General features: G+C 46.7%; 2 protein-coding genes across 2 annotated transcripts in view; one reads left to right on the forward strand and one right to left on the reverse strand.

The window, feature by feature from the left end:
- Positions 1–18,764, forward strand: part of PIGL (phosphatidylinositol glycan anchor biosynthesis class L) — a 59,333-nt gene extending 40,569 nt beyond the window's left edge. Inside the window, exons 4-7 of the mRNA XM_055001291.1 lie at positions 5,508–5,575; positions 11,937–11,968; positions 15,019–15,152; positions 16,279–18,764. Coding sequence (XP_054857266.1) covers positions 5,508–5,575; positions 11,937–11,968; positions 15,019–15,152; positions 16,279–16,377 — 333 coding nt within the window. The 3' untranslated portion in view covers positions 16,378–18,764. The remainder of the gene's footprint in view (positions 1–5,507; positions 5,576–11,936; positions 11,969–15,018; positions 15,153–16,278) is intronic.
- Positions 18,765–18,861: 97 nt separating this feature from the next.
- CENPV (centromere protein V) lies at positions 18,862–26,262 on the reverse strand. The gene is made up of 5 exons (XM_055001292.1): positions 25,756–26,262; positions 24,302–24,400; positions 23,948–24,017; positions 21,139–21,253; positions 18,862–19,070 (listed from the first exon to the last, which is right to left on the reverse strand). The coding sequence occupies exons 1-5, from the start codon at positions 26,034–26,036 to the stop codon at positions 18,946–18,948; spliced, it is 690 nt and encodes a 229-aa protein (XP_054857267.1). The 5' UTR covers positions 26,037–26,262; the 3' UTR covers positions 18,862–18,945.
- Positions 26,263–27,246: the final 984 nt, after the last annotated feature.

Raw genomic sequence — 27,246 nt, forward strand, 5'->3', positions numbered from 1 at the left:
TGACCACTGTGCCTCAGAAAATTTAATACCGCAGTATGTTTCCCAAGCCAGTTGGTATGAATAAGGCTTGCTTTTTTGGGCTTTCAACATTATTTTGTAAATCTTTGATAGAAGACCCTTACTTCCACTGCCACCTGATTTCAGTATTTCTTCAAATTCAGTTATCTCACGCTTTAGGGAGCTTTGTATCTCAGGAGCAGCTATAAGGTGTTGAACCTGCAGGTATTGGAGCCAAGAAATCTTGGCTTGCAACCGTGCTTCAATCAGTTGTTTAGATAAGAGCTGCCCTCTTGAGGTTATATCGACAAACGTTGTAAGCTGTTTAGATTTCCATTCTGCAAAGGAGTCTTTACTGAGGGCAGGTATAAACCACTTTTGTCCTGTAAAACATGAAAAAGGAGAAAAGGACGGTGCTACTGAAGCCCTATTTTTGTCCCAAATCCCTAGTGCCGGAGCTAAAAGTAAGTGGTTTTTAATTGCCTTGGGACGTTCAGGTGCTGAGTTCCAAATAGTTTCCTGCATTGTTTTGGGTAGTGTGTAGTGCTGTTCAATAGCTTTCCAGTCAGCCTTAAAGTCAGACTGCAACATAAGGACCAGGTAAGTAAGTTGGGTAGCCTCATAATACAGTCTAATATCAGGCATTCCTAACCCACCCTGTTTGGTGTGACTTCTCAGGGTAACAAAACTAATCCTAGGCTTTTTTCCTGCCCAAATAAATTTATTCAGCAGTTTCTGCCATCTTTCTAAGGTGTGTGGTTTAATAAAGATGGGTAGTGCTCGAAAATAAAATAGTATCTGTGGGAGTATTAAAGTTTTTATTAAGTTGATTTTTTCTAGCCAAGTTAGTTGTAGCCTTTTCCAGCTACTTAATGTTCTAGATAAAGAAATATAGAGCTCATTGAAATTCAAGTCCCATATTTCATTCAAATTTAATGGTATTTTTACACCAAGATAGGACCAATTGGATTTAATCCACTTATATTTGTAGTTTGTTTTAATGAACTGGGTAGTGTCTTGCTGTAAATTCATGGGGTATAGTTCAGACTTTAGGTGATTAATGGCCAAACCGGAGACCAATTTGAAGTCTGTTAAGCATTTTTCCACAGCTGGTAATGAGCTACTAGGGTCTGTTAAATACAACACTAGATCGTCTGCAAAGAGGCTAGTCTTATAGGTTTGTTTTCCAATCGTGATTCCTTTTATGTTGGGGTGTAATCTTATTGATGTTGCTAAGGGTTCTATGGCTAAGGCAAATAAAATAGGGGAAAGGGGGCAACCTTGTCTGGTACCTCTTCTAATTTGAAATTCTGGTGAATAAGTACCATTGGCTCTTACTATGGCTTTAGGAGAGTCGTAAAGTGCTCTGATAGCTTGTAAAAAATATCTGCCAAATCCCATGTGCTCAAGTAAGCCTAATAAGTAAGGGACCTCCACCCTATCAAACGCTTTCTCCACGTCCAACGATAGTAGAAAAGCTGGTAGCTTTTTTAGGGTGCAATGGTTAATTAAATCTATGGTTTTTCTTATATTGTCAAAGAGATTTCTCGTGGGCATAAAGCCGGCCTGATCCAGATGTATATAATTAGTGATAAAGGAGGTTAGTCTTTTTGCTAGTATAGAAGTGAAAATTTTTTGGTCTTGGTTTAAAAGGGAAATTGGCCTATATGATTTGGGGTCAGTAGTGTCCTTGCCTTTTTTAGGTATCACAGTAATTTCTGCCTCCTTCCAGGATGGGGGGATCTTGCCTGACTTCAGTACAAAGTTGCAAGTATCTGTCAATGGGGTTAGAATCAGATCTATATATTTTTTGTAGAATTCTGGAGGGTAACCGTCCCTTCCAGGGGCTTTGTTATTTTTGAGCGATTTAATTGCCAATTTAACTTCTGATTCTGATATTGGTTGTTCCATGATTGATTTGTGTTCATCTGAAATGCTACTAACTAGGTTTCTATTAGATATATAATCTATTAACCTAGCAGGCTCTGGCGAGTCTGAGGTATATAAAGTCTGATAAAAATCTGCAAAAATATTTACTATTTCTTCAGATTTTGAATGCATTTGTCCTGCTTTATCTTTGATAGCCTTTATGGCGTATGTCATGGTTTTCTCTTTAACTTTTTTAATAAGGAGTTTAGTGGATTTAGGTGACCTGACCCAATATTTTTGCTTAACATAAAGTAATTTTTTCCGAATCTGAGCAGTTTCTAAGCTTTCTAGGGCTTTCCTTTCTAAGGTTAACTGTTTATAAATCAGTTTGCTACAAGATTTCTTATGTTCCTGCTCCAAGCTTTTAATTTTGGCAACTATCTCGTTTCTAGTTTTCTCTCTTTGTTTTTTGTGATAGGAGGCTGCTGATATAATTTGCCCCCGAAGAACAGCTTTCATAGCGTCCCACACCAGTTCTTGGGAGACACCGCAAGCTGCATTTAGTTCAAAATATTGCTTTATATCTGAGGATATTTTTGAATAGATTTGTTTGTTGAATAAAAGTGAAGTATTTAATTTCCAATTTGTTTTCCTTTGCATTTTACACCCTAAACTGAAAACACATTCCGTCCAAGCATGATCAGACCATAGTTTCTCACCTATATCAGTTGAACAAACTAGATCACAGAGTTTAGGTGTCAAAAAAATATAATCTATTCGTGTATATACGTTATGAACAGATGAGTAGTAAGTATAATCCCTTGTGCTTGGGTGTTGGATACGCCAAATGTCTTGTAAGCCTGCCTTATTTATTATACCTGATAGTTCAGAGATACCTGTCCTCCTAACTTGATGGCAGTGGTGTTTTCGGGTTTTGTCCAAATCATAATTCATAATAAAGTTGAAGTCCCCAGCAAGAACTATTTCTCCTTCTGCAAAAGAGTTTAAAAGTGTTAGGGTGTTGTCTATAAAGCTTATTTGGTCTTGATTTGGTGCATAAATTACAGCCAATGTTAGCAGCATATGATCTAAACTGCCCTTTAAAAATAAAAATCTGCCTTGTGGATCTATTTTTGATTCCTTTAAAGAAAAATTAGTTTCTTTTGAGAATAGTATAGCCACCCCTCTGGATTTTGATGACCCAGGGGATTGAAACTGCTGGTTAAACCAGCAAGTCTTAAAAACTGGCAGGTTAGAGGTTTTCAGATGTGTTTCTTGAAGAAATAATATTGAAGGTTTCTGTCTTGTAAGGGCAGTTGATATTCTTTTAAGTTTGATTTTATTGTTTAGACCCCTACAATTTACCGAAATAATTTTATATTTCTGGTCACCCATTATCTATGTAAGAAGTCTAGCGATAGATCAATATTATTTTGGCTAGGGTGAAAATATAACAAAGTTCTTTTAGACCCTCTTAATTTTGGCCCCATCATCTTATAGTGCATAGCAAAAAATGTAGCTAAATCTGCCATCAGATCTCCCTGTGCTTTTGTTAGTCTAAACAAAGAGAACACCACTTGTATGTTCAGTGGCCAGTTTTGAACTATGATTTCATAAATCAAATCCATTAACACACCAATACATCCCAACCAAGTCAAAACCTCAAATCCCCAGGACAATTTTCCAATTCCTTCCACCCCCTCCCTAATTCCATTCCCTCCCTCTGTTAATTCCCCCCCTCTCTCCCCTTTTCTATCCTTTACAGCAACAATTTTTACTAGATTGAAAATGAAAAAGATAAGACAAAAGAAAAAAGAAAAGTCAGCAACGGCTGACTGAAATAACATATGCCACCCTGATTTCCACCTTACAACAAGGTGAAAACAAAAGAGCTTTACAGCCCTAAACCAGGAGACAAAAAAGGAAAATAGGGGGGAGACTGCCTAGACTCTGAATCCCGGCCTCCACTCCAACCTCTTTGTGATCATAAAGTTTGTCTTGTAACAAAGGCACCCTGGGTCTGCTGACTGCATGCGATTAGTTTTCAACGTTTGTCTTGCAAAGCAGAGCTGACTCTCTTCCAACTCTCAGTCTTTCTTGGTATCTTGGATTCTTCCTGTAGATCTTTCAAAGGTGGGTTATGCTCAGCAGTGAGGTTCAAAGTATTTAATAGAGCATGTCCTTCTTCCAAATCCTTAGCAACAATCAGATTTCCATCATGAAGCACTGAGAGCTTGGAAGTCGATCCAATCCACCTGTATTTCAAGTTAGCTTTTGCAAGTGCATTGGTAATTGGCTTTAGGTCTCTGCGCATTTTTAATATTTCTGATGGCAGATCAGGGAACACTTGAATTTCTTTGTTCTTGTAGAGCAAATATCCACGTCTGCGCGCCTCTCTTAGAATCTTTTCTTTTGATCGTAGGTCTCCAAAGATTACCAAAATATCTCTTGGCAGGCGTGATTTATTTGCTGCCCTAGATCCCAATCTAAAAGCAGCTTCAATGTTGGGAGCAACCCCTTCTTCCAGTTGGAGTACTTCTGCAAGCCAGGACATTATAAAAATGGGAAGCTCTGTATGTTCTTCCTCATTTTCAGGGAGACCCCTCATCTTCAGATTTCTAGCTTTAATTTTCATCTCCAAGTCGATTATTTTCACTGATAGTGCTTCTTCTATTTGCTGGGTTTGATTTAAATCTTTTTGCAGATTAATCCCTAGTTCAAGGGCTTTTTCAGCTGTTTGAGTAACAGCAGCTATAGTTTCACTAATGTCCTTGAGTTGCTTTGTAATGGGCTCTAGGCTGCTGTTTATCTTTTCATCTATTTTTTCAGAAATGGTGGCAATAATATTGCTTTCCAATATTTGGATAGCTTTTGAGAACTCTTGTTTTGTTAACCCCACCACACTGCTTTCCCCGTCGGCCATTTTAGCTCCGTTTTCTGCTGAAGATTTATTGCAGTTTTTGGCTTCTTCAGGGGCAAAAAAAGCTTTAACTGTGGCTGACTGCGCGTGGGGAGGCTTTGGCTTACCTGCCCCTGTCTTTCCCATCATATCAGGATGCTTTTATGGCTTTGTTTTGAGGCTGGAAGCAGGCCGGGCCCAGAGCTCTAGAAAGGAGCAGCCACCATTTCCAAGCGTTGCTCCGCCCCCTCCTTTTTGAGTGCTTTTAAAGAAAATCAGCAATTGCTATTGCACCGGACTGCAAAAATGTTGTAACGGTCAGTTGCCATGATGTACTTGTTCCTCTGAATTTCAAACTTTCATTTTTAAAAAAAAGTAAGTCTCTAACCTTTCAACTATGGATAGATATATTTATATTTCTTAATCTATTTCCTTACCCTTCCTTTTGTTCCCAAAATTACCCTTTCATCATCTTTCGCTCTGATGCATCGTTCTGCTTTGCTGGAAGGTCCAAACATGCCTGTCTGTTTTGATGCTTGTGGGCTGCTTCTGGCCATCCAGAAGCGGGCCATCCTGTACGTGCAAGAGCTTCACGTGTGCATTGCAGTGCCAAATCAGACGTCTGGGACCAAACCCCTCAAAGTAGCACCCCTGATCCCCACAGTCTGAGTGCTACTCAGGAGTCTGAGTCTCTCTTGCCACAAAAATCACCGTTGCTTTTTGGGTTTTCCTCCCCTTACAGGTGGTGACCTTTGATGCTAGAGGAGTGAGCGGCCACGCCAACCATAAATCTCTTTACGCTGCCGTCAGGTATGGTTTTCATCCCTTTTGGCAAGCAAAGCTGATACTTTTCCTAAACAGCAGATAGTACTGGGCAAGGTAGCCTTGGTGTAAGAGCGCTTTAAAAGCTACCATTTTAAAAGCTACAGTGTTTTGCCAGGAAAACCAGAATTTTGCTACCAGTTGCATAATGATATTCTGGACATTTGCATAACATTTCAGAGTTTGCATACTTTATTATACAGCATGCTTTAAAATTTAAAATTTGCACAATGTTTTCTGAGTTTACCAATCACAAAGAGCATTAGTCTGCAATCACTGCAGAATCTTATTCACCTTCTGCTCTATGGCATAGAGACTGGAAGCTTGGGAGTATTTTCAATTAAACCTGGGGTTTTTAAGGAGCTGAATTTTGCACCCAGTACCAATTTGGTGTTGCCACGGAACTGTAGAGTAGGCATAGCCTTGAGTCCAAGATATGCCATTGGGGAAGGGAAGGGCTGGAGCTTGGAAGCATGCAGAAGGTCCCAGGTTGTGAGTCTCTCTGCATGAGTCACCTCGGCACATGTTCGTCAAGTGTAGGGACCGGGAGACACACTGGTAGCTGGTCATAGATCCTGGGAAGCATTTAAAAATACAGAGCTGGCAGAGATCACTGCTCAGAGGGTTTGTTAATTTCATCTTCTCCTCCAGGAAGGCCCTGTCAATTTCACCTCTCCAGTCTAAAAGGGTGTGGGATCACAACCAGAGGGCAACAAGGAATGGAAATGGGCTGGAGCTGCCTTCCAGAGCCAGGCTTGGACCTGGAGAGGTTATAATGGGCTGGTGTTTCCCTTCTGGCATTTCACAGCCCCTTCACACAGCTCCAGTGTATAGCAAAGCCTTTGCCCTGCCGCCAGCTTTGTCTTTTTAAACTGCCCTTCCCAGCTAACGTTGCATCTGTCGACACATGTTCTTCACATGTCAGATGTCTCAAGCCTCTCCAGTTAAAGTGTCTTGTGTAGCTGGCTTGGGACCGTGGAGAGACACTGCCTAGGGGACAAATGGTTGGTCTGAGTCTACAAAAAGCTTGCCTGCCTATTTTTAAAAAAAATTGTAGCAGTGGGATGTGGGGGAGGGCAGGGGAAAGGATATCTTTCCCATTCCAAGTCCCTGCCAAAGCCTTGCATTTTTATTTGAAGCCACAATGAATCTGAGCTTTAAAACAACACTCCCAAAATGGCAACAGGGAGCAAAGCAAAGCTGCAACCTCTCCCCTCCTTGGAAAGGAGCCAGGCAGAGCAGCTCTGCCATTCACAGACTCTGATGACAGGAGAGCGCAGCAGAGCCTCCCCTCTCCTGCCCCCCCCCGGCCCTGTGTCTACGAATGGATCTGAGATTTCCCCATCTGCAGTCCTAAAATGGATGTGCTGGCTGGGGTCTTCTGCCTCTAAGGAGGGTCCCTCCCAGATCATTTGCTCCTCTGGCTCTCCTGCTGTCATCCCGCTGAAAGCCTTCTGTTCTCTTAACCAGTTCCACCCATTCCCCCTCAATGTCCGGGAACTCCCTAGCAGAACATCTGTGTGGTTCCAGCTCCCTTGACGCCTTCACATCGCTCCTCCAAACCCGTCTTTCCCGTGATGCCTTCAGCTCAACAACTTGCCCATCCTCCCCCAAGGGTCCAGCAATTTTTCACTCTTGATACCCTCTCCTGCATCATGGTGCTGTATTAAGAATTATTATTACTACTTTTTATGTTAAAGTCCTTTCTGCTTTCATTTGCTGACCTCACTGTTTTCACCTGGTTTTGCTGCTGCTTCCCCCAGGCTGCCTGTTATATGGCATTTTTAGACCACTGGCCCAAACATGTTAACATTTACACACATGGAATGGTGGAAAACTGGCAGGAGGGAGCAGAAAGCGGCATGAAAGTGCAGACTCTGGGGTTCGGTTTGCACAAGGGAGAAGTGACAAATACTACTCAACATGAGATTTTGAGCTGAAGTGGCAGGGCACGCAGCATCCCTAGTTCGAACCATCTGGCAAATGGTCAGGAAGCCCCACAGGATGCAGAAGGCTGTTTCTGCCCCCTCTCCTGCCCCCTAAGCAGTGAGCCTATGTGTCGGAACAGAACCTGTGTGTTCTCCCACGTCCTTTGCTCCCAGTTTGGCCTGCTGCTGCTTCCACACAGGGTCTGCAGGGGTTTGGGTATTCATGACCCTATTTTTCCTCCCTCTGTGTGGCTAATCCCTTTCTTGGGAGCCAGCCCGATAGCGGACAGTGTGCTCAGACAGGGCTATAGAGACATCTCTGCTGCTCACGTCTGCCCAAGCCTTATCACACTCCATCAGCACACTGGCCACCACGTCGTCCTTGTTCATCGGGCCATTGTGAGGCGATAAGAATCTTGTTGCATCGTTTGTTAGGAGTATGGGACATTGTGTAATTATTTAAATTAGCACAGGACTGGAGAGCTCAGCGGCTGATGCTTCCCTCTACTGGTTTCCTGTAGGTAACGCGTGGGAGAGGTTCAGAGCACGGGTGCACCAAGCTGCCCAGTCTTTCCTTTCTTTTTATTTTCTTATGTTGCCGTTTTGAGTCTTTTCATTTTGACTCTTTTCATTGCTGGAGTTCTCAGTTAATTTGTTTTTTATGCCTTTGTTACATCATTTACATGCAATTAATGCAAAAACAGTGTTTAAAATCACATGCATTTAACGGGGTGGGGGGGTGGAATCGGCACAAGAAACAGAAAACAGCACAAAAATAAAATCTCATGGGCTCAATTTCCAGAAGGGTAAAAGTGGAAACCAGAGGGATTTTCAAGCTGAAGCAATGGAGGCAATATTTGGTTCCATCCATAGGGGTGTGAAAAGCAACTTTGGGTCATGGAATGAAAGAACTGATAGACCCAGACTGAACCATAGAGGCGGGTGGATTTCCAGCTGAGTTCCAATAATCTTTTTTTAGAGGTTTGTTGGGAGCCCTTGATAAAAAGATTCATAACAAGGAGGAAAGCTCCCTTGGAATGCCGTTTGCTCAGCACCAGGCAGTGATCTCCCCGGTATTCTCAGACACTCTGACCTGAGGGAATGAGCTGTTTGCCTTGTGAATCCTCTACAATAAATAACAACGACAACAACAACATTTGATTTGTATACCACCCTTCAGGGCAACTTAATGCCCACTCAGAGTGGTTTACAAAGTATGTCATTATTATCCCCACAACAATAATCACCCTGTGTGGTGGGTGGGGCTGAGAGAGCTCCTAGAAGCTGTGACTGGCCCAAGGTCACCCAGCTGGCTTCAAGTGGAGGAGTGGAGAATCAAACCCGGCTCTCCAGACCCAGATGCCACTGCAGCTCCCACTCTCCAGACCTGGCTCCCACTCCTCCACTTGAAGCCGCGCTCTCAACTACTATACCAAACTGGCTTTACTATTTGGCTATACCAAATAGTAAAGAGTCCAGTAGCACTTTTAAGACTAACCAGCTTTATTGATTAAAGACTAACCAATAAAGTTGGTCAGTCTTAAAGGTGCTTCTGGACTCTTTACTATTTTGCAACTACAGATTAGCACGGCTAACTGGATCAATAAAGCCAAAGTTCCTCTTTTGCAATGTTGCATATAGTTCTCCCAAGTATTAACTGGAGCTGATTTTTCTGTGTTAATTCAGTCATGCTGACAAGTATATCTATGTAAAATCCAAAATTCAAAGAGAACAGAATAAATAGAGATAAATGGGGCAAGAGGTCTCAAATATCAGGAGGAAAGCAACTTCTAAAATTATGTCTGTCTTACTATGTGAGTAAGTATTTTTGTATCACGTTTAAAATGTCAATGGGGTTAATATTTTCCTATTTGTGGTGTACAGGAAAGCTTTCCCAAACTGAAATATTTCACAAACTAAATATTAAGAGTGTTTTTTCTTAAATGTAGTTTATCCACATGATAAACTGCTCTTAAGTAGCAGATTAATCCTGACTGAACGTATCCCATTTCTAAATCCTCATATCGTACCAGTGTATGCTGTTTAGCTTCTCGGTCAGATTGTCACGCACATAAGAGCCAGTTTGGTGTAGTGGTTAAAAGCAGCAAGACGCTAATCTGGAGAGCCGGTTTGATTCCCCGCTCCTCCACTTGAAGCCAGCTGGGTGACCTTGTGTCAGTTATAGCTCTCCAAAGCTCTCTCAGCCCCACCCACCTCACAGGGTGATTGTTGTGAGGATAATAACAACACACTTTGTAAACCTCTCTGAGTGTGGCATTAAGTTGTTCTGGAGGGTGGGATATAAATCAAATGTTGTTATTATAAAGGAAAAATGTTTTGTACACTGAGTGTTATAATTATATGCACTTAAATGTGTCCTACTGAAACTCTGTTACTGGTAAAATCTGATTTTACCAGGGTACTTTTCCTTGATGGACTTAAGGACATCAAGGTTCCTCTAAAGACAGAAAGGTGTGAAGCCTTTGAGGTAGTCCAATGCACATAGACTCCCACGGCGTAAATCAGTCCCACTCAAACAGTGGACTGGAAACCAGGGATGGTGAGGGACTGATCCTCCTTTGGACAAGGGTTGGATGTTGCTTTCGAGTGTCAAGGCTTCTCTGCAGATTGTCTGCCTCTTAACTACTGAACTACTCAATGACACGAACACTTGCAACTAGAGAACCATTTAAACCACTCGGGGTCCCCATCAGGGAGAAAGGTAGAGTACAAACAAAGGAAATAAATAAATGACCAAAAGCTCCACGCCCTTTGGAATTCCCAAGAAATGGCAATGGCTTCTGCTCCTTGTCAGAGGAAAAGGCCCTCTTTCTTTGTTTCTTCCTCATTTCCTACTGCAGTAACACACCAGAGCAAAGTCACTTCCAAAGCAAACAAGCAGTTCTGTTACCTGGAGTGGTCTCCTTGTGAGTAAATAGAGTGAGGGAATTAGCAAGCAAGGAAGACAGCTATGCGAGAGGCCGGTAACCATGGGATCTTTTTCCCCAATAATTTACGGAGTCCTTTCCCAAGAATACAGACATGAAGCCAGTGTTCTTAATTAAAGGATAATTGTTTTTTTTTCGAGGGGCAAATGCATACACACACAAGAGGCCTAGGCAAAGCAGTGATGGTGGAATAGATTTGAGGGACTGCAAGGCTATAATTACCTATCCAGAGAGCAGGGAAGTCCGCAGAGGGAGAGCTTCAAACGCCAGCGTTCTCGGCTAGGAGAGCAAGAGGCTTAGGGCAAACCTCAAGGGAACAGCGCTTTGGATCCAATAAGTGTGTACGGAGAGAGAGAGAGGCTTAGGGGAGTGACACTAAGGGAGCAGCCAGGAAGCATGCACAATTTGAATGGGCCAAGACACTACTCTTACAGAGTAAGACATGCCCTGAGGTGGGGTAGCCCACCTAGCTGTTAAAACAAAGGCTCCAACAGTCAGTTCCTGGGACCAACAAAAGGTTTGATTACCTTGATTGGTAGCTGCCGGGGCATGTGAAAGAGAATGCAAAATTTGTTCTAGCACTGCACAAAAGGGGTAGTTTGTTAATGAAGTCCACTGGAGCTAAGTTGATGAATTTAGTTGGGCAATGTACCTTCCCAGGAACGAACCGTAAATACTTATGGATGTCATTTGATTAGCTCCTCAATCAAGGACAGGAGATCTCATCACCGAAGGAGGGGAAGGAATGTGTTAAGTGGGGATGACTCTGAGACCTTTGTTGCACTGGACTCCTCCTGGAGCTGGAGAGACTTCAAATCCAATCACCACGAATCTCTCTGCATTCCTATGCGGCATTCCATTCATGCCTGGATCTCCCGGGTGGGACTCAGCAGCTGTTAGCTGATAGTCCTCTGGCTGCAATACAAACTGCCATTTTAAATCCAGAGGCCTGTTGCCATTTAAGCAGCCATGTTAAAGCAAGCAGCCATATTAACATGGCTGTTAAAATGGCGGAGACCGGGCCGACTGCTTACAGTTCCTGAGTACTCCCCTCCACCATTTAAATGGAGCCTGGGTGGAGTTATGGTGTTAGACTAGGATTAGGGGTGGGAGAGCTGAATTCAAAGGCACACTTAGCCCTAAAGCATGCTTGGTGACTTTGGACTGCTCATTCCCTTTCAACCTACCCCCACAGGGCTATTGTGAAGATAAAATGGAGAAGGGAAGAGTAATGTATGCTCTCCTCCCAGCTCTTAGAGGAAGGGTAGGGAAGTGGTAGATTAGCCGGAGATGAATCAAGTAAGCCTTGAATTGGGTGATCCTCCAATTAAAGGGTTGTGAAGTTCACAGCCCCTCCTGGAAACCTGACCTCAAGAGGGGCCAAGCACAGCTCCTTGTGCCTCTGTTCTTTTAGGAGGAATTGAACTAGTTTCCTGTGGTGTATTTACTCATTGTATTACCTGGAATTTACAGATACCTGCACTCGGAGTGGAAGCTTCCAGAAGGTATGTTACACAATACTATGTATTGCTTGATTTTAATTGATTTTATTGATTTATATACTGCCTCTTTGCAGAAACAAATGAAAAACATCCAATTGCAATCAATAAAAAGCAAACATTTTAAAAGTGGAGCAGCCACCATTAGAAACATTTTTAAAACAAAAAAAGAATTTAGCCCCCATAAAAACTCAAAGCAGTAAAGCCAAGAAGCAGAACTAGCCACTTTCCACACAAGACACTAAGGGGCTCCACGGCTGGCATTCGAACACCTGCATGAGAACGTCGCTAACACAAAAGCGTTTTTGCTAATGTAAGTTTTTCGCTTTCCCATTGCAAACACAGGTAGGACAGAAATCTTAAGAGAGGACGTGGATTTGCCTCTTGATTTTGCATCTTGTGAAGAATCGCAGGGGAGGGTGGGATCCTGCCGCACTAAAAAGTCTTCAGCTGACTTTCCGCCCCTGTCAATATTCCATGCCTCCTGAAGCAGCAGGTTCCACCCTTATCGGGCTGTTTTGGATATTTTTGTCCTCTTTTTTTCTTCGGCTTAATTTATGAAGGCATATTTTTCTGCAAGCCTGGAGAGTCCATGAAAACCCCAGCCTTGTCTGTGGGTGGCCTTGTGCTGCTTTTGAGATTTTGCACGGAGGGCCGGCCACACTTAAGAACCATGTGACACTGAGAGATCTCTGTCTTTTGGTGCTACACCTCTGAAGATGCCAGCCACAGCTGCTGGCGAAACGTCAGAAACGTCAGGAACTACAATGCCAAGACCACGGCAATACAGCCCGGAAAACCCCCAACAACCATGTGATACATCCTTGCTCATAGAAAAGTAGCAGCTCCAGGGTTTGATGTTGTTAATTCCCTGCCTGCTTTTTAAAAGTTTCCTGGGCGCTCTGCCACACAATTCTTCTAAAGCTATACCTGCTGTCTCAGAAAGTATTCCCATTCTATGCTAGACCAGAGAGTCTGTGACAGTCAACTTTCCATCTCCTGAAACAGGCCTTTCCCATTTTTCTTGTGAAAGATCTGAGAAGAGCACAGTGGCAAGTAGTTCCTTCCCACCATGAAACAGAGAGGACCACTAGTGCAAGATAACTTTTCAAAAAGGAATGGCCATTTTATGGAGGCGAGGTCTGTAAAAAAGGCTATTAGCCATGATCGCTAAACCATCTTCCAAGATCAGAAGCCGTTTAGCTTCATATGGCAAAACACCATAGGGTAAAAACTCTGGTCTCTTCCTGAGAAATGCAACAAACATTTTCGCTTCCACAAAGGTTGCCCTTATCAAGCAGCTAGATTCAAGCAGCTTTGCATAGACAGGTCCTGTGCCTGAGAGGCCCCTTCAGCCAGCTGTACATCCTGGCGGGCTGCTCCACTTGCGTCACCCTTTTCCTGACCCACAATCGCCCAAGGCCCTGGGAGCTCCCGTCTTGCTGCTTAAGCTAAGCTGTTCTAAATATAGCCACAATTCCCAGTATGTCTTAATTTGATCTGGCAGGCATCAGGGGTTGTGCATTAGATGGGCTTAAGCAGTGTGTGTGGGGGGGACACAGTGACGTCAGGCCCTGCCCTGGCTGGCTGGAGGGCAGCTGGAAAAAGCACGTCTGTCGGCAGAAGCCACCTGCTCGCTTGTCTCTGAAGCAGGGACTGGAGCCTGTAGGAGCGGCAAACCTGATGGGATGGTACCATTCTACTAATGCCAGAGTCCCCCAGGCTCTTTTGCAAGGATGTCACAAAGATTAACATTAGGTTTTTCCAATGCTTCTTGCTCTTTATTCCTGGCCATCTGAGACTAGGAGAAGAAAGCTTCTCTTCTTTCTTGGGCCCCACTCTTGCCTACAGGGAAAAGGTAACTAGGAGCACACAACTGGAGGCTTGGGGGCCCAGAGAGCTGGACAAACTGCCGGGGATATGCCTGTGCAAACCAAGGGTCTTGTGTGTGAGGGAGTCTCTCTGGGGCTCACAGTGGCTCTTGGCTGGCTTTAGTCCTGCCCACTCACTCTACAACCCCGGCTAGGAAGGGGGAGACGATATGGAGGGGGTCGTTTGACACCAGGTGAGAGCTGTAGCATTGCCTGCAGTCCTGGCTCTCGAGCATCTCAGGCCTGCCTCTGCAAGTCTCTCTGCATTCTGCCTTGTCCTTTGACAACCACAAGGCAGCTCTTGTTCCGTGTCCAGTGGGATAGTGGAGTATCTCAGGGACACAGGCTTGTACGGGGGATTAAATGTTTGAACAGCTGTCAAACCTGACTGACTTAACATCTCCCGTGAGGCTTTTCCTTGCCCTTCTACAGCAAAGAACTCCTGAAGTTGCAAATCCCAATCCACAGGAAAAAGATTTATAAATGAAAAAAACCAAAGACATTTCTCTAAGTTTTTCTCTAAGAGTCCTTTCATAATTTTGGGAAATGTATTACTCACCATGGTTAATGTCAGTCTGTCTATCTGAAAGCTGCACGAAAAGTGTGACCAAGGACCAGAACGCAGGATGGGGCCCTGTACAGAAGAACAGGCATGCATCTCAATGGCTGGTGTCCTCTGGGACACAGCAAGGCTAGCCCCACTCTCTGATGCCCCTGGAGCACCTTCCTGCATCTCCTACAAGATATCCTCCAGGAATGAGGAGAGGAAGTTAAAGGTCACACTGGGCAATATAGTGGTGTGGGGGTTAAAACATGGCCACCACCCTGATATCGGAAAGCTCAGCAACCTCAGGCTAACGTGCCATCCCTCCTTCCCCTTCTAAAGACAGTTCCAGGGCTGTGCTGTAGGGTGGGTGCAGTGTATAAAGGTCGAGTTCTTCTGTGCACGTTCAGCATTGGACAGCACCCTCTTCTGGAAGTGTTTGTTTATGACACAGGTGTGCCTGCCTCCCCCCTCCCAAAATGTGAGATCAAGACCATTTTTTGCCTGAACGTCTCTCAGCAGTTCTGCCCCTCAAGTAGCTAACACGTTTACTGGCATGACTCTGGCAGATTTGGGCCGGAGGATTTTGTTTCAGGCGTGGCTCCCCCAGCCTGTCCTTTACATCCTGTTCCTCTGTCTAGGCTGTCAAGTCCTTACCCTGGAGACGGTCAGCCTCTTCCGGAAGTACCTCTCCATCCTCGATGTCCCCATCAACTGCCTCCACAGCCAGGATGTTCTCTTTGTACTGACAGAAGAGGAGGCGGAACTGGCCAAGGTGAGCGCTGCTGGCAGCTTTTGTTGGTGTGCTGGGAAGTGCCACATTCAGGGCGGTTTTGGATGAACTAACTTGGCCAGTCACCATCCAAGTTCTTTCTGGGATTGGCTGGCTGGGAAAACAGTGATGAGAGGCAGCACAGGGTGCACCCAATTGCAGTTGATGGGCAAGGCCTCTTTGAAGCCCCATCTCTGCTGTCAGGTTCAGTGTTTCCAATCCGCTTTACTATACCTGGTTAAAGGGGTTTTGCTTGTGCCCCCCTTGTGCCCACAGCCAACCATGTTAGAGGGGTCACTTAGCATCAACCGCCTCCACAGGGGTGCTGCTCAATTTGCCTTCACTCCAGTAGTGTCTGGTGAAAGGGTTTAATCCTGAGAGAGACTTTGGGGGTTTTGTGCCTTAGCTCAGTTACTAGAGCTACCTGGCTGTGGTTCTTCCACAGGTTGTTTTTGCACAGTGCATCTCCTCCCTGCTTTCTGCATGGCAGGGCACGTAAGCGGACATAAGTTCATCCGTGCAGGCCTGGTGGTGGGCAATATTTCCTATCGGAGATATGACATGCTGGGTAGAGTGGGAGGTGGCCACCACCCACAGGAGGGAACTGCAGCGATCAGTGAGAGAGCTGTTTGGCCAGAATAAAGTGGAGAGAATAGGGTGATACACTCTGACCCCAAGAAGAACTTGCAAAGAGGACTTTGCCGCTGTGTTCTGTTCAGCAGGTGCCCTGAGCCTTCACCTCCCTGGCCCTGCATCCCCACCTTGACATTTCCTTTGGGCCCCACCCAACAAATACAATTCTCAGTATTCTTTGACGCCTTAATTCAAGGCACCCCCCTTTGTGCCCTCTATAGGTTTGCCAAAGGGACACACACACTGAGCTGACTTATGCCCTTTCAGACGGCTGGTCCGTCTAGCTCAGGACCATCTACTCTGACTTGCAGTGGCTCTCCAGAATCTCAGGCAGAGGGAGGTTTTCTCCTTCACCTTTAGCCTGCGGTCCCGGGGATTGAACCTGGGACCGAGCTGGTGCGTTACCATGGAAGTCAGGGCCCTACCCCTCCTCTTCACCACACACGCCACCCTGACCTACATCTGACTGCAGAGGGATCTTGTGCTCTTCTCCTAGAGAGCCATGTGGTGCCACCGCAGCCAGCTCCTCTGGTTCCGCCGCCTCTATGTATTCTTCTCACGCTACATGGTGATCAACTCGCTACACTTCCTCTGATGGGAAAAGGACTTCATCAAAGACTTCAGGGGCTTCAAGCAGATTCAGCATGAAAGATGCCTAAAACTCCATAAAGCTCCTGCTGAGCCAAGAAATGAAACCGAGTGAGACCCAGCGCCAAGCAAGGGAAGGCCCGTTCCTGCTGCAGGAGTTCTTGCCTCTGGCCAGTATCTGGATTCTACCAGTGACGACGTTCTGGCTCAACAGACCCAGAAGCACAAGACAAAAAGAACAGACTGGCTGGTTCTATGGAATCGGGCTAGGAGAGACCTTTGCAACATGTCATATGCTGTTCCAGGGAAAGGGTGGGGGCATCCCTAGACGATGGTACCAGGACACTTTGCAGCGTTTTTTTTTAAATGTGCATCTTTTTTACAAGAATACATAGTAGCTTGAAATAAACAAGACTGTCATGCCATAACAATATTGCAGTACTTGGGGGTGTAATATCATCCCCTGCTCAAAATTATGAGGCACATCCCAAGATGAAGAGAGAAAAAAGGGAGGTGACTGAAGTGGAAAATGTGATCGTAGGAGGCCTCCAACTACCCTTATATTGGCAAATATGTTAAAGTCAAGCTGTAGAAATTAGATTTCAATCTAGACATATTTGACTGTGCATTGAAGCAGCTGATCAGCTGTAGTGATTCTGGCCTTGGTTCTGAGCACGGCTTGAGACCTGGTGTTAGATGTAGATGCTGTTGCACTGGTTGGGAATGGTGACCACAGTGCTAGTAAGTGCAGCATTTGTGCCAATGGAAACATCTCCCCAGAGTCCAAAACTATCATATTTGATATAAAAAAGGGAACCTTACAAAAATGAGGGGGACTAAGAAAGAAAAGGGAGAATTAAGAGAGTATTCCTTCCAGGATGCCTGGAAATTGTTTAAAACTGTATTGAGTCCCAGACAGAATGCATACCTCAAATCAGGAAAGATACCAATGACTCAAAGAAGCCATAAAAAGCCAAAAAGGCTTCTTTTAATAACAACAAAAACTGCACTTATATACCACTCTTTTAGACAGATTACTGCCCCACTTAGAGCAGTGGACTAGTTAGTGTTATTATTATCCCCACAATACAACTGGGGAGCTGGGGCTGAGAGGAGAGGCTTACCCAAGACCACCTACTAAGCTCATGGCAGTAGTAGGATTCAAACCGGAAAAGTGCTGATTCACAAAGCAACCACTCAACCACTATGCCATAGCAGTCGTCCGTTGAAAAATGGAAGCTTTCGCTGGCCAAGGTGAACAGAATACAGGTTCTGGCAAAACAAATGCAAGTTGACAGTAAGGGAAGCAAAAAGGGAATTTGTAGAGAAGACTGGTAAAAACATTAAGACTAATAAATATTTCTTCAAATATATCAGAAGTAGGATACTGCCTAGGGAAGTGGTTGGGTTGTTAGATGACCAAAAAAAAAAGGATTTCTGATTTCTTAAGGGAGATGGGGAGATATCAAAGCGAATGAATTTTTATTGTATCTACTTTCACTGTGGAAAACGTGGGGCACATACCTACACCAGAGTCACTGTTTTGGGGAAAGATGCTGGACTAAATAAATAAATGGACCACTGGTCTCATCCTTCTGGTGGAAAGATATAATTCTGGATAGAGTCCATAAAAGGTAATTTCAAAACAATTGCATTTTAGGTGAAAATTTAATTTGAAAAGACGCCAAGATGTGTCTCTGCGCTATAACACCAGAAGTATCCAGTGAGGCCATTCCTGGTTTTCGCTGGCTGAACAGGATCAGCGCCCTGAAAGGCTGCCTTCTTTCTTTCCGCCATCAGTCCTTCTCCCTTGGCTTGTGCCACAGATCCACCCCACACTGGGGGCCTTGCCACGGAGTCCTTTGACCAAGGCATTTAGTGTGCTTCTATCTTGGCACACTGCCAATGCCCACCTCCCCTCCATCCTGGCTTTGGCCCCTCAGATCCATTCTGCCCTGGATCTGCTCTTGCTCGATTAAGGCACACAACCAGAGAGGCCAAGGGGACACTTCTTGCTTAGGGTAAGATGGTCCCCTGGAGAACTGACACACGTTTGATGCCCCCAGAGAGCAAAGTTCTTGGTTAACATTTTGCCAGGCCCAATTCCAACAGTGGCAGCATCTCCCTGTGCCACTGATTGAACAGAGGCACTGGGTTAGATCCGAACTAAATTTTTCATCAGTGAAATTGAACTTTCTTCCCACTGCAACCCACTGATCTCCCCAAAATGCTGCTACTGGCAAATAGGGGACTCCGAGGAATAACATGGTGGGGAGGGGTCTGCAGCGGGCAGGGAAAATCAGTGCAAACTGCCAATTTAGTCTGGATCCAATCCATTATCTTCCACTAATCCACAGCGAGCCCAAGAAATCCCTTGCTTTTTAATCACAATGAGAACTACTGACTTTTTTGTATATGAAAGTTGAGATTCCTGGGGGTTCCTGATTCCATTCTGCCCGACTTAAAAGAAAAACAGGCAGCAGCAGGAGGGTTACTTTACAAAAATACAAGCTTTATTTTCTAAATGGTGGAAACGGGGATTTCTTGCCAAGCTACATTTCTGCTATTGGCGTGGTTATGGTTTCGACAAGCTCTTGATTGTGGGATGTGCCTTGATGGCCTTTTCCCACTCCTTGCCATTGATAGCCTCCATGGTGATGCTCCGCACTGTGCCTTCATCCAAGCAGTGTGGCGCTATTCCTAAAAAGAAAGAAGTCATCTATGATGGAGAAACTCTAGATACCTGTTGGGAATGCTTCTCTGAGGGCAACGATATTGTTGCTTTTCCTTAAGTGCATCAAGCTGCTTGGTGAAAGCTTTACAAAGCCATGAACAAAAGCTCAGGCCTCTGTCCCAGAGAGCTTGCTGTTCGACCCAGACAGAAGAGAAGAAGATGAATGTTAGGATGAAAGAGGTGTTAGCAGTCGACCCTGACCCTCACGCTAATAGGGAAGCTTATGAATATGTTATATCATAAGCCCCTCTCCTCATGTGTTTTAAACACACAGAAACACTGCCTCCATTTTCCTCCCTGTTTTCTAGTTAGCTGTGTGCACGGCTTTTTTCCTGGGAAAAGAGGTGGTGGAACTCAGTGGGTTGCCAGCACAGGGGGCAACTCTTGGTGGAAGGTGGTGCCCCTGGTACCACATGCGCATGTGCAAAGTATGTGCATGCTTCCAGGACCACACAATGATGTCACTTTGGGTCAACTGGAACTAGGGGGTAGTTTTTTAAAGTTTAAATTGCCCTTGGCAAGAATGGTCACATGGCCAGTGGCCCCACCCCCTGATCTTGACAGAGGGGAGTTTAGATTGACTCCACGCCACTGAGGGTGCGGAGGGCAATCTAAACTCCCCTCTGTCTGGTGATCAGGGGGCGGGGCCACCAGCCATGTGACCATTTTCAAGAGGTTCCGGAACTCCATTCCACCACGTTCCAGCTGAAAAAAAGCCCTGGCTGTGTGTGTATGTTGTGCGTGATTATCTGTGTGGTTACTTTTGCTACCCCTTCAATAAAAACCATTCTTGCTGAACATTCGTTTCTTTCCATTAAGGCTTCTCTAGAGGAAGGATCCTCCTAGACACTGGTGGAGAAATCTCACTTAGCTACTCCTTCTAGCTGCTGTTCCTTGTACGCTAATTCCCCCAACTCACAAGGAAACCACCTATTTGGAAAATTGGGGGGGGGGGGAGGCTGCATGAATGCAGTTACACATGGTTCAATTTCATTTTGGTACCAGATGAGTACAAAAGTGTTGTGCAAAACATTTCATGAGGAATTATGATGGGAGGCTCGTTCTAGGCAAAAGGGACTGGAAGGGAGGAGAGTGTTTTAAACTGCTATTCTGCTACAGAGCCCCCGGCCAAGAGCACATGGAATGCCCTAGTGATCTCTTGGACTGTTCCATGTAACCCGTATAGATGGGAATATTACTGGACTGCAGGGACAGGGCAGAGAAAGAGAGCTCTCCACCACCCAGACTGGTGAGGATTCTCCATTTCCCTCTCATCAGAGGCACTCACATTGGTGATAAAGCATGAACACAGCAGATCTGGGGTTTTTTTCTTCGTAATTGGCAATTACTATTATGCTATAGCATTATAATGATCTATGGTCATGATCTACGAGTTCCTCTGAATTCCCAACATTTTAAAAAGGTACAACTTAAGCTCTCTTTCAGTGCAATCCTGTGAAGAGGTACTCCAGTCTAAACCCATTGATTTCAGAGGGCTTAGACTGGAGTAACTCTTCCCAGGATTGCACTGTTTGTTGTGTGGATATAGGTGGAAAGGTGCACCCCTTATTACAATGAAAAGGGCTGGAGGCTTACTTTAAGAAACGAAAGCTGGGGATTCAAAGGAACTAGCACTATAGCAATTAGTGGTATTGGGGGGAATAGTGGCTGGGGGAAAAGATAAGGCAAGGAAAATGGTGCCAGTGTAGGTGAGACCTTCAAAAATGTGCACCTTCCCATGCACACAGCATGCGAGTGCACTTTGACTGCAATCTTTCCAAAAAGATCATGTCAAATCAAGTTTGGGAAAGATGAGAGCAGAGGAAAGCAAAACTGGGAAAGTGAGTGGTTAGGGGACATCATGTGGATGCTGAAACAAACCAATCGTGCTGCAGCCTGGAAGTCAAACCAGAGCAAAATCTCCATGTGAAAGCAACCCAAAATGAGGGCCGGTTGGACATGCAGACCATTGCTACCACCTTATGCCTGGGACAACTCAGATCGGAAAGATGAGCAGCTACAGGCAATTCCTACCGTAGCCATCCGGATTGGAGCGGGGAGTGTAGAAGCTCTGGACACCACAAGTCTTGCAGAAGGTGTGCTGGGCACAGTGGGTGTTGAAGGTGTAGGCAGTCAGGTTGTCGGCACCCTTGGTAGAAATAACAACATTGCCTCTTTATTTGCCAGCTGAATATCCCACTCTCCCACTGCCCCTTAGCACGTACTCCTAAGTAGGGCCTGCCAAGCCCTTCCCAGACAGGACTGCCGTGATCCCCCGGAGAGGGCAGCGATTCTCATTCCACTCTGACCAGGGGGGAAGTGTTCATGGCTGAGGCACAGTCTCACCTGGGGACCTCCTTCCAGCAAGACACACAATGGGATCAAGGCTGACGGAGATGGCAGAGACTGGCTGATGAGCCAACGGAGAACTGCGGGAGAGGCGTGTTGGGGCCAGATCCCTCAGATAACCATTCCTGGTTGGCTATCCATGCCTCTGCCCAGAGGGACTTTTTTCACTTGGTGTGGGCCTGGGCCATTGCTGAGCCACAAGCTCCCATCAAGCAGGGAAGATGCAGGAAAGGAGGGCCTGGATGCTCTGGCCAAGAGAATGACTGAGGAGAGGAGAGGGAAGCAACTTAATGAGGGAGCTCCGGCAGGGTGAAGGGGCAGCCAAGCGGAAGGCACAATGGAGACCGTCTGTGGAGGCTGCAACAGGAGATGGATGGTGTCACTTCCTTTTGGAGAAAAGCAATTCCGTATCTGGTGACAGTGGTATGCGAGTTCCCTTTGGCCAATGCCATCCAAGAGTCTCGCTACACGTTACTAAGTACCTAGGGATGTTCGAGTGAACCTCCTTTCGCATGTCCCTCCTCCAACTTTCCATGCACTCACTTGCACAGTCACACTTCAGTTTGCTCCAGGTGAGTTCATTCATGCTTTTGATATCAACTGCTAAAGGTATCCTAGTTTCCCCCCTATCCATTCATTGAATTACAAAACTTGACACTTTCTCACACCTTAAAGAAATGCTAATTGGCAATTCAAAGGAGCCTACAGCATTTGTTCTGGCAGGGAAAACAGAGTGGAATTGGTGCTTTGCCCTCCAGAATCACTGGCAGATGCAGCCACACAAAGGGAGCTCCCGTGAAGAGGCATTCGTGTGCACAGAGCAAGAACAGCCTGCACAGGAATTGAGGACTAGACATACAACCCTGCACCTGAGCGTCCCTAGGTACTTAGCAACATGTAGAGAGACTCCCCAGGCCATCTGTGTGGGCCCAACTATTCGAGGGCTTGGGGTTCATGAGACTCTCCTAGCCCCAAAGTGGATCCTGGGCCACCAGAAAGCAGCAAGTCCCCCTGGGTCACATGGGCTGGGAGCTGAAGCGGCAGAGCCCAGAAGTACTAGGAGGGGCTGCTCCACTGAGAACTGCCGCTTGGAATGTTCCTTTGCCTACAAACGCCTTTCATGTAGAAAACCAGCTCAGCAGGGAGAAAGGTTCTCCGTGCTGGCAATGCAGGGAGCTTCTAACGTAAAAGAGCATTTCAAAATGTGAAGTGGTGCAGCCCGTTCTACCGCCTTGAGAACCAGACCTGAGTCAGAAGGCCTGATGCGATATGAAAAGGCTCTCTTCTGTGAACATTTTGGAGGAAAAAGATCCCTTTCTAATATCCTGTTCCCATCCAGCTTTTTGGATTGCAACACAAATTAGAACCAAGTCTGTGATGGTGAATCCTTTTTCTCTTATAAAATAAGGTTTGCATTAAAAACTGTTGTGGAAATTGTTGCTCTGCAACCAGGGATCAGTCCCCTAGTTGCTGTTGGTTCGCTGCTTGGGTTTGCCTCTTACCATAGACATGTAAAGAGTGCAACCTCACTTGATCTTTCCCTAGTACTAAACTGATGTCTCTGCTGAGAATAATGTGTCAGCAGTGAGAAGGTCTTATGCGAGACTAGAAGTTCTTTACTTGTAAAGACATAATAATTAAAAAAAACAGTTGGGCAAGGCACCAGACTTGGGCCCAGCCTACTGACTACTTAAAGCACTATGAAGATACAGAATACAAGTTAGCATGCACAATACAACAACATTATAAGATAACTACAGAAAACTTCCCCCATTCCAGAGCTCTGGGACCCCCCCATTGCACAGCCGCAAAGGCTAGCGCTAGCCTTTGCGTGTTGGCAAGTGAAGGGTCCTGAGTATCTGGTTCGTCCCTCTTTTATAGGGAGGTATCAAAGTCTTGTTAACATCCTAATCAATTACATTGTCTTTGTTCTTGAAAGACAGTTCCGTTGAGGGTCTTTCGTGTAAACACAAGTCTACACATCCCTTACCTCTGTGATAGACTGCATCTTTGATATGCATTTGTAATTTGCAAAGGAATGTTCACACACCACTAGTCATAGGATATTCTGTTCTCCCTGAAGATAAGCTGTTTGCTGTTTGTCCTGGTGTCCTCTTAGTGATTTACATGCAATGGCCAGATGACCCTTCAAAGGTCTCCAACAATTAACAACTTTTATAGCCTTATCTGACACAGAGGGTGAAACCTTCTCAGGAAACGCAACTTTATTTTGCAGAGAGAGAGAGAGCCTTTGGAAGATTTCTTTTTCCAAACTCTAGCTGGTTCTTTATTTCTAACATGGGCCAAAAAGGCCTGGTTCCGACCCACTAACAAAATTCTGACAACAAAAACCACCACCACCACCCCCAATTTGCAAATTGCATAGTGATCTCCTCCAGAGGCAGCAGCTGCTCCACCACCCAAAATCTTCCTGGAGGGGCTCTCCAGGCTCACCCACATGCACCCCCCCCAAAAAAACCCCTCTTCAACCCACCTCCAGCAGCTTGAAACGTGAGGCAGGCACAATGAAATGCCGGTTTTGCTTCTTAACGCAGATGGTGCAACTGGAAAAAAGAAGAAAACATGCTTGGAGGGAAACAAACCACTTCTGGGATTTCTGTCCACACACACACACACACACACACACACACACACACACACATGTTTCCAGAGGTACACATTCATCTCCAAACCTTTGCAAAGCAGGAGATCCTCTCCAGATTGAGATCTGGATTATGCTTGCCCCCATTCTGGGTACAAAGTAATTGGTGAGCAGGCACTCTTTTGCGGCAAAGGTCCCCGCAGAAGGGCCAACGTGTCTTGAGGGGGCGGAAGCTGCATCACTCACTTGCAATCGAAGACGTGCAGGTCGGCCGGGGCCCAGACCTCGAAGCGGACGGCTCCGCAGTGACAGCCCCCGGTGTGCTTCACCAGTCCCTGGTACTCGCTGGGGAGAGAAAGAGGGAGAATGGAGACTGGCCAGGATCCATTCAAAGCTGCAGGAAGGTGCCTGGACACCCATGTCTAGAACATGTTTGCAAAAAGGGAGAGAATGATTTGTGGATCTCCTGGAGAGAACGCAGCGGGACCCACCAGGGCCCAAATCAAAGCAAGTAGCTCCTCTGGGCAGGGATTCAAATGCCGCTCTTCTACAGCAGGACTCAATCTGCTGCCTCTCGGGCCTCCGCCTCTTTTCCCAAGAAGAGCCCTGCTGGAACAGACCAGTGGTCCATCCATTCTGAATACTCGGTTACACACAGTGGTCACCCAGCTGTTCTGGAGGGGCAACAAACAGGCAGAGATGCTACTTCCAAGCGCTGGCTAAAGACTTACTGCCTTTGGTCAGCATGGCTTGTAGCCCCTGACGCCCTCTCCTCCATACTTGCAAGCATTCTTAGGTCCACTGGCCGTGAATTCCACAATTGAATTAATTACTCATTAAGTAAATTAGAACTTCTTTTTGTCCCTCCTCATTCTCGTGCCCATCAAGTCCATTGGATGCCTCCAAATTCTAGTATTTTGGGAGGACTCTACCCCCCCCCCATACACACATCCATGGCCAGTTCTCCACTTTTAAGCAGAAAGGGACCTTTTAAGAAATCCCTGGGACTGGACTGGACGTCATAAGCAAGACAGGTTGCCCACTGCCCCAAGGTGCTTACAAACCAAATGTTCCTAGTGGGGTGGAGACCAAAGAAGGTCAAGAATAAGGGGGGCAAAGGAAGACAGAGCGCCAAGGCAGAAGAGGAAAGCAGCGCACAGCAAATCTTGGCAAACGCCCTCCGTTCAGTTCAGCTGCCGATAAAGACCTGGGTTTCGCCAAGGCTGCACAGTCCCGGTGACCCAAGGGAAAGTCGTGGACTCTGGACCTTGGCCACGTGTTCGCCGGGCCACAAACTTCGCCCCCAGGCCTCTCTGCCTCCCGGAAATGCCCCCTGGGCTGAAAGAAGGGGCTTGCGTGTTCCCCGACTCTTAGCTGGCAGTCGCTTGCGCTCCCCCGAAGGCACCAAGGGCGTTCTCTGCCAATCTCCCCCCACCCATGAACCTACGGGGAGCCCTCGGAGGGGGGTGGCCAGGTCACTGGGGGAGGAGGCCTCAGCACGGCCCTGCGCCTCCCTCCAGCGAAGACCGGGCTGCTGCTGAGCGGGAGCGCGGCCTGCCCGGGATCGCGCGCACGACCGGCAGGTGCGCGCTCGGGCAGGTGCACCTCCTCGCCCAGCTTCCCCGCGGGGAGATCTTGGCATGCAACAAGTCCCCGGCTGCTCGCAGCTTGCACGACCCCTCCCCCGTCGCTTGACTCACAAGGTGTCCAGCAAGAGCTTGGCCGCCTCCTCGCAGCTCACCCGCTGGCGCTCCAGGAATTGGAGCCAGCGCTCCTGCTGAGCTCCCAGGGCCAGAGCGCCGGGCTCCTCCTTCGGGCTCGGGGGCGCCGCGTCGCAGGCCACCTGCCGCTGCGAACCCTTGCCCTTGGAGGGCCGATCCCGGGCGGAAGGGCTCCCGGCAGGCTCCGGCGGCTTCTTTCCCCCGGAGTGGGGGCCTTTACGCGTTGTCGCGGCTGCAGGGGACCGCCTCGCCTTCCCCATGGTGGTCACGCCGCCGCTGCCCTGGGCCTACAGCCGTGGCCGCAGGAGGGCGCTCCCGAGCCGCGCAGCTGCTCCGACAGGGAAGCCACGTGGCGGAAAAAGAGGAGGATCGGGCCTGGCTGGAGGGGGAGGGAGGCAGCCCCTCCTCCAATGCTGTCTCCGGATCGACTCGCAACGCCCTAGAACGTGCCTGCCACCGTCAGCATGGCGACAGCGCTTTAGAGCATGTGCAGAGGGCGCTGCCCCTCCTCGCTCCTTTCGATGCGCAAAATGTTGCCTTGGGTGGACAAAAGGACCTTTCCCCCCATTCCTGCCTCCTCATCCAGGTTGTGCCTGACAAAGCCGCTTGTGTAGGCTGCGTTGTGCGTCCTCTAACAATTCTGTGTCGTCTAAACCTCAAGAGCTTGCATCCTTTTTTTGCCGCCCCCTACAAAATCAAAACTTGGTATTTGGTCGTGTAGGGAAAACAGACCAAAGTCCGTCGTCGTTTCCCCCCAGAGGCCTCCAGGAAGTCCATAAGCAGCATCCCTTCCCGCTCTGGTTCCCAGCTTCTGATATTTGCAGGTAGCTTGCTTCTGAACATGGATGTTCCACTTAGCTATCATAGCTTATGGCAAGCTGAGAAATGGCCAGTGGTTGAATGCAATCTAAACTCACTCATGGGAACTGAATGCCACAACCTACTCTTAGTACTGCCATAACTACCCATGCCTGCAAACAGGGCAATCCTATATTTAGCTACAAAGAATCTGAGGAGCAGGATCATACTCAAGAGAGTTGCAAATTGGTACCTTGGGGGAGGGTGAGAAAATGTTCCTTTGTTGCAGCAACGGAAGAGCTGGGTGGGGTTCACCCAGATCCGAACTGTGTCAATCCAAGCTAGGTAATTGGGCGTTTTAGGTCAGTCAGCTATTTCTCCCATCTGCTGCTCTCAAAGCTAGCTGATGCTTTTGCTGCCCCAAAATGCTGAGCATAGCATCACATCGTTGGCTTGTGCTCTCAGACTAGGCCTGGTCTGGCTCTCCTTTTCCTGAGGTCTAATTTCAAACCAGGCGCAAACATGTTTTCTTGACGTCATGGAGATGGTGCAATAACAGAGAAAAGGGCACGTGCAGAGTGACTTTCCCTTGACGCTAGGCCACACCCAGCCGCACACCTGGGAGGGAGTATCCATTCTCTGTGTCACAGTTCTCTTGCCTACTGGCGCTAA

This window comes from Eublepharis macularius, chromosome 17 (genome assembly GCF_028583425.1).
Source record: "Eublepharis macularius isolate TG4126 chromosome 17, MPM_Emac_v1.0, whole genome shotgun sequence".
Taxonomy (NCBI): domain Eukaryota; kingdom Metazoa; phylum Chordata; class Lepidosauria; order Squamata; family Eublepharidae; genus Eublepharis; species Eublepharis macularius.

Bases quoted from the DNA above. Each gene is read 5' to 3' on its own strand.
- CENPV (XM_055001292.1), bottom strand. From the start codon at position 26,036: ATGGGGAAGGCGAGGCGGTCCCCTGCAGCCGCGACAACGCGTAAAGGC. The intron at 24,401-25,755 runs GTGAGTCAAGCG...TTCTCTCCCCAG, and splicing joins AAGCTCTTGCTGGACACCTT to CGAGTACCAGGGACTGGTGA. The intron at 24,018-24,301 runs GTGAGTGATGCA...TCTTTTTTCCAG, and splicing joins CTGCACGTCTTCGATTGCAA to TTGCACCATCTGCGTTAAGA.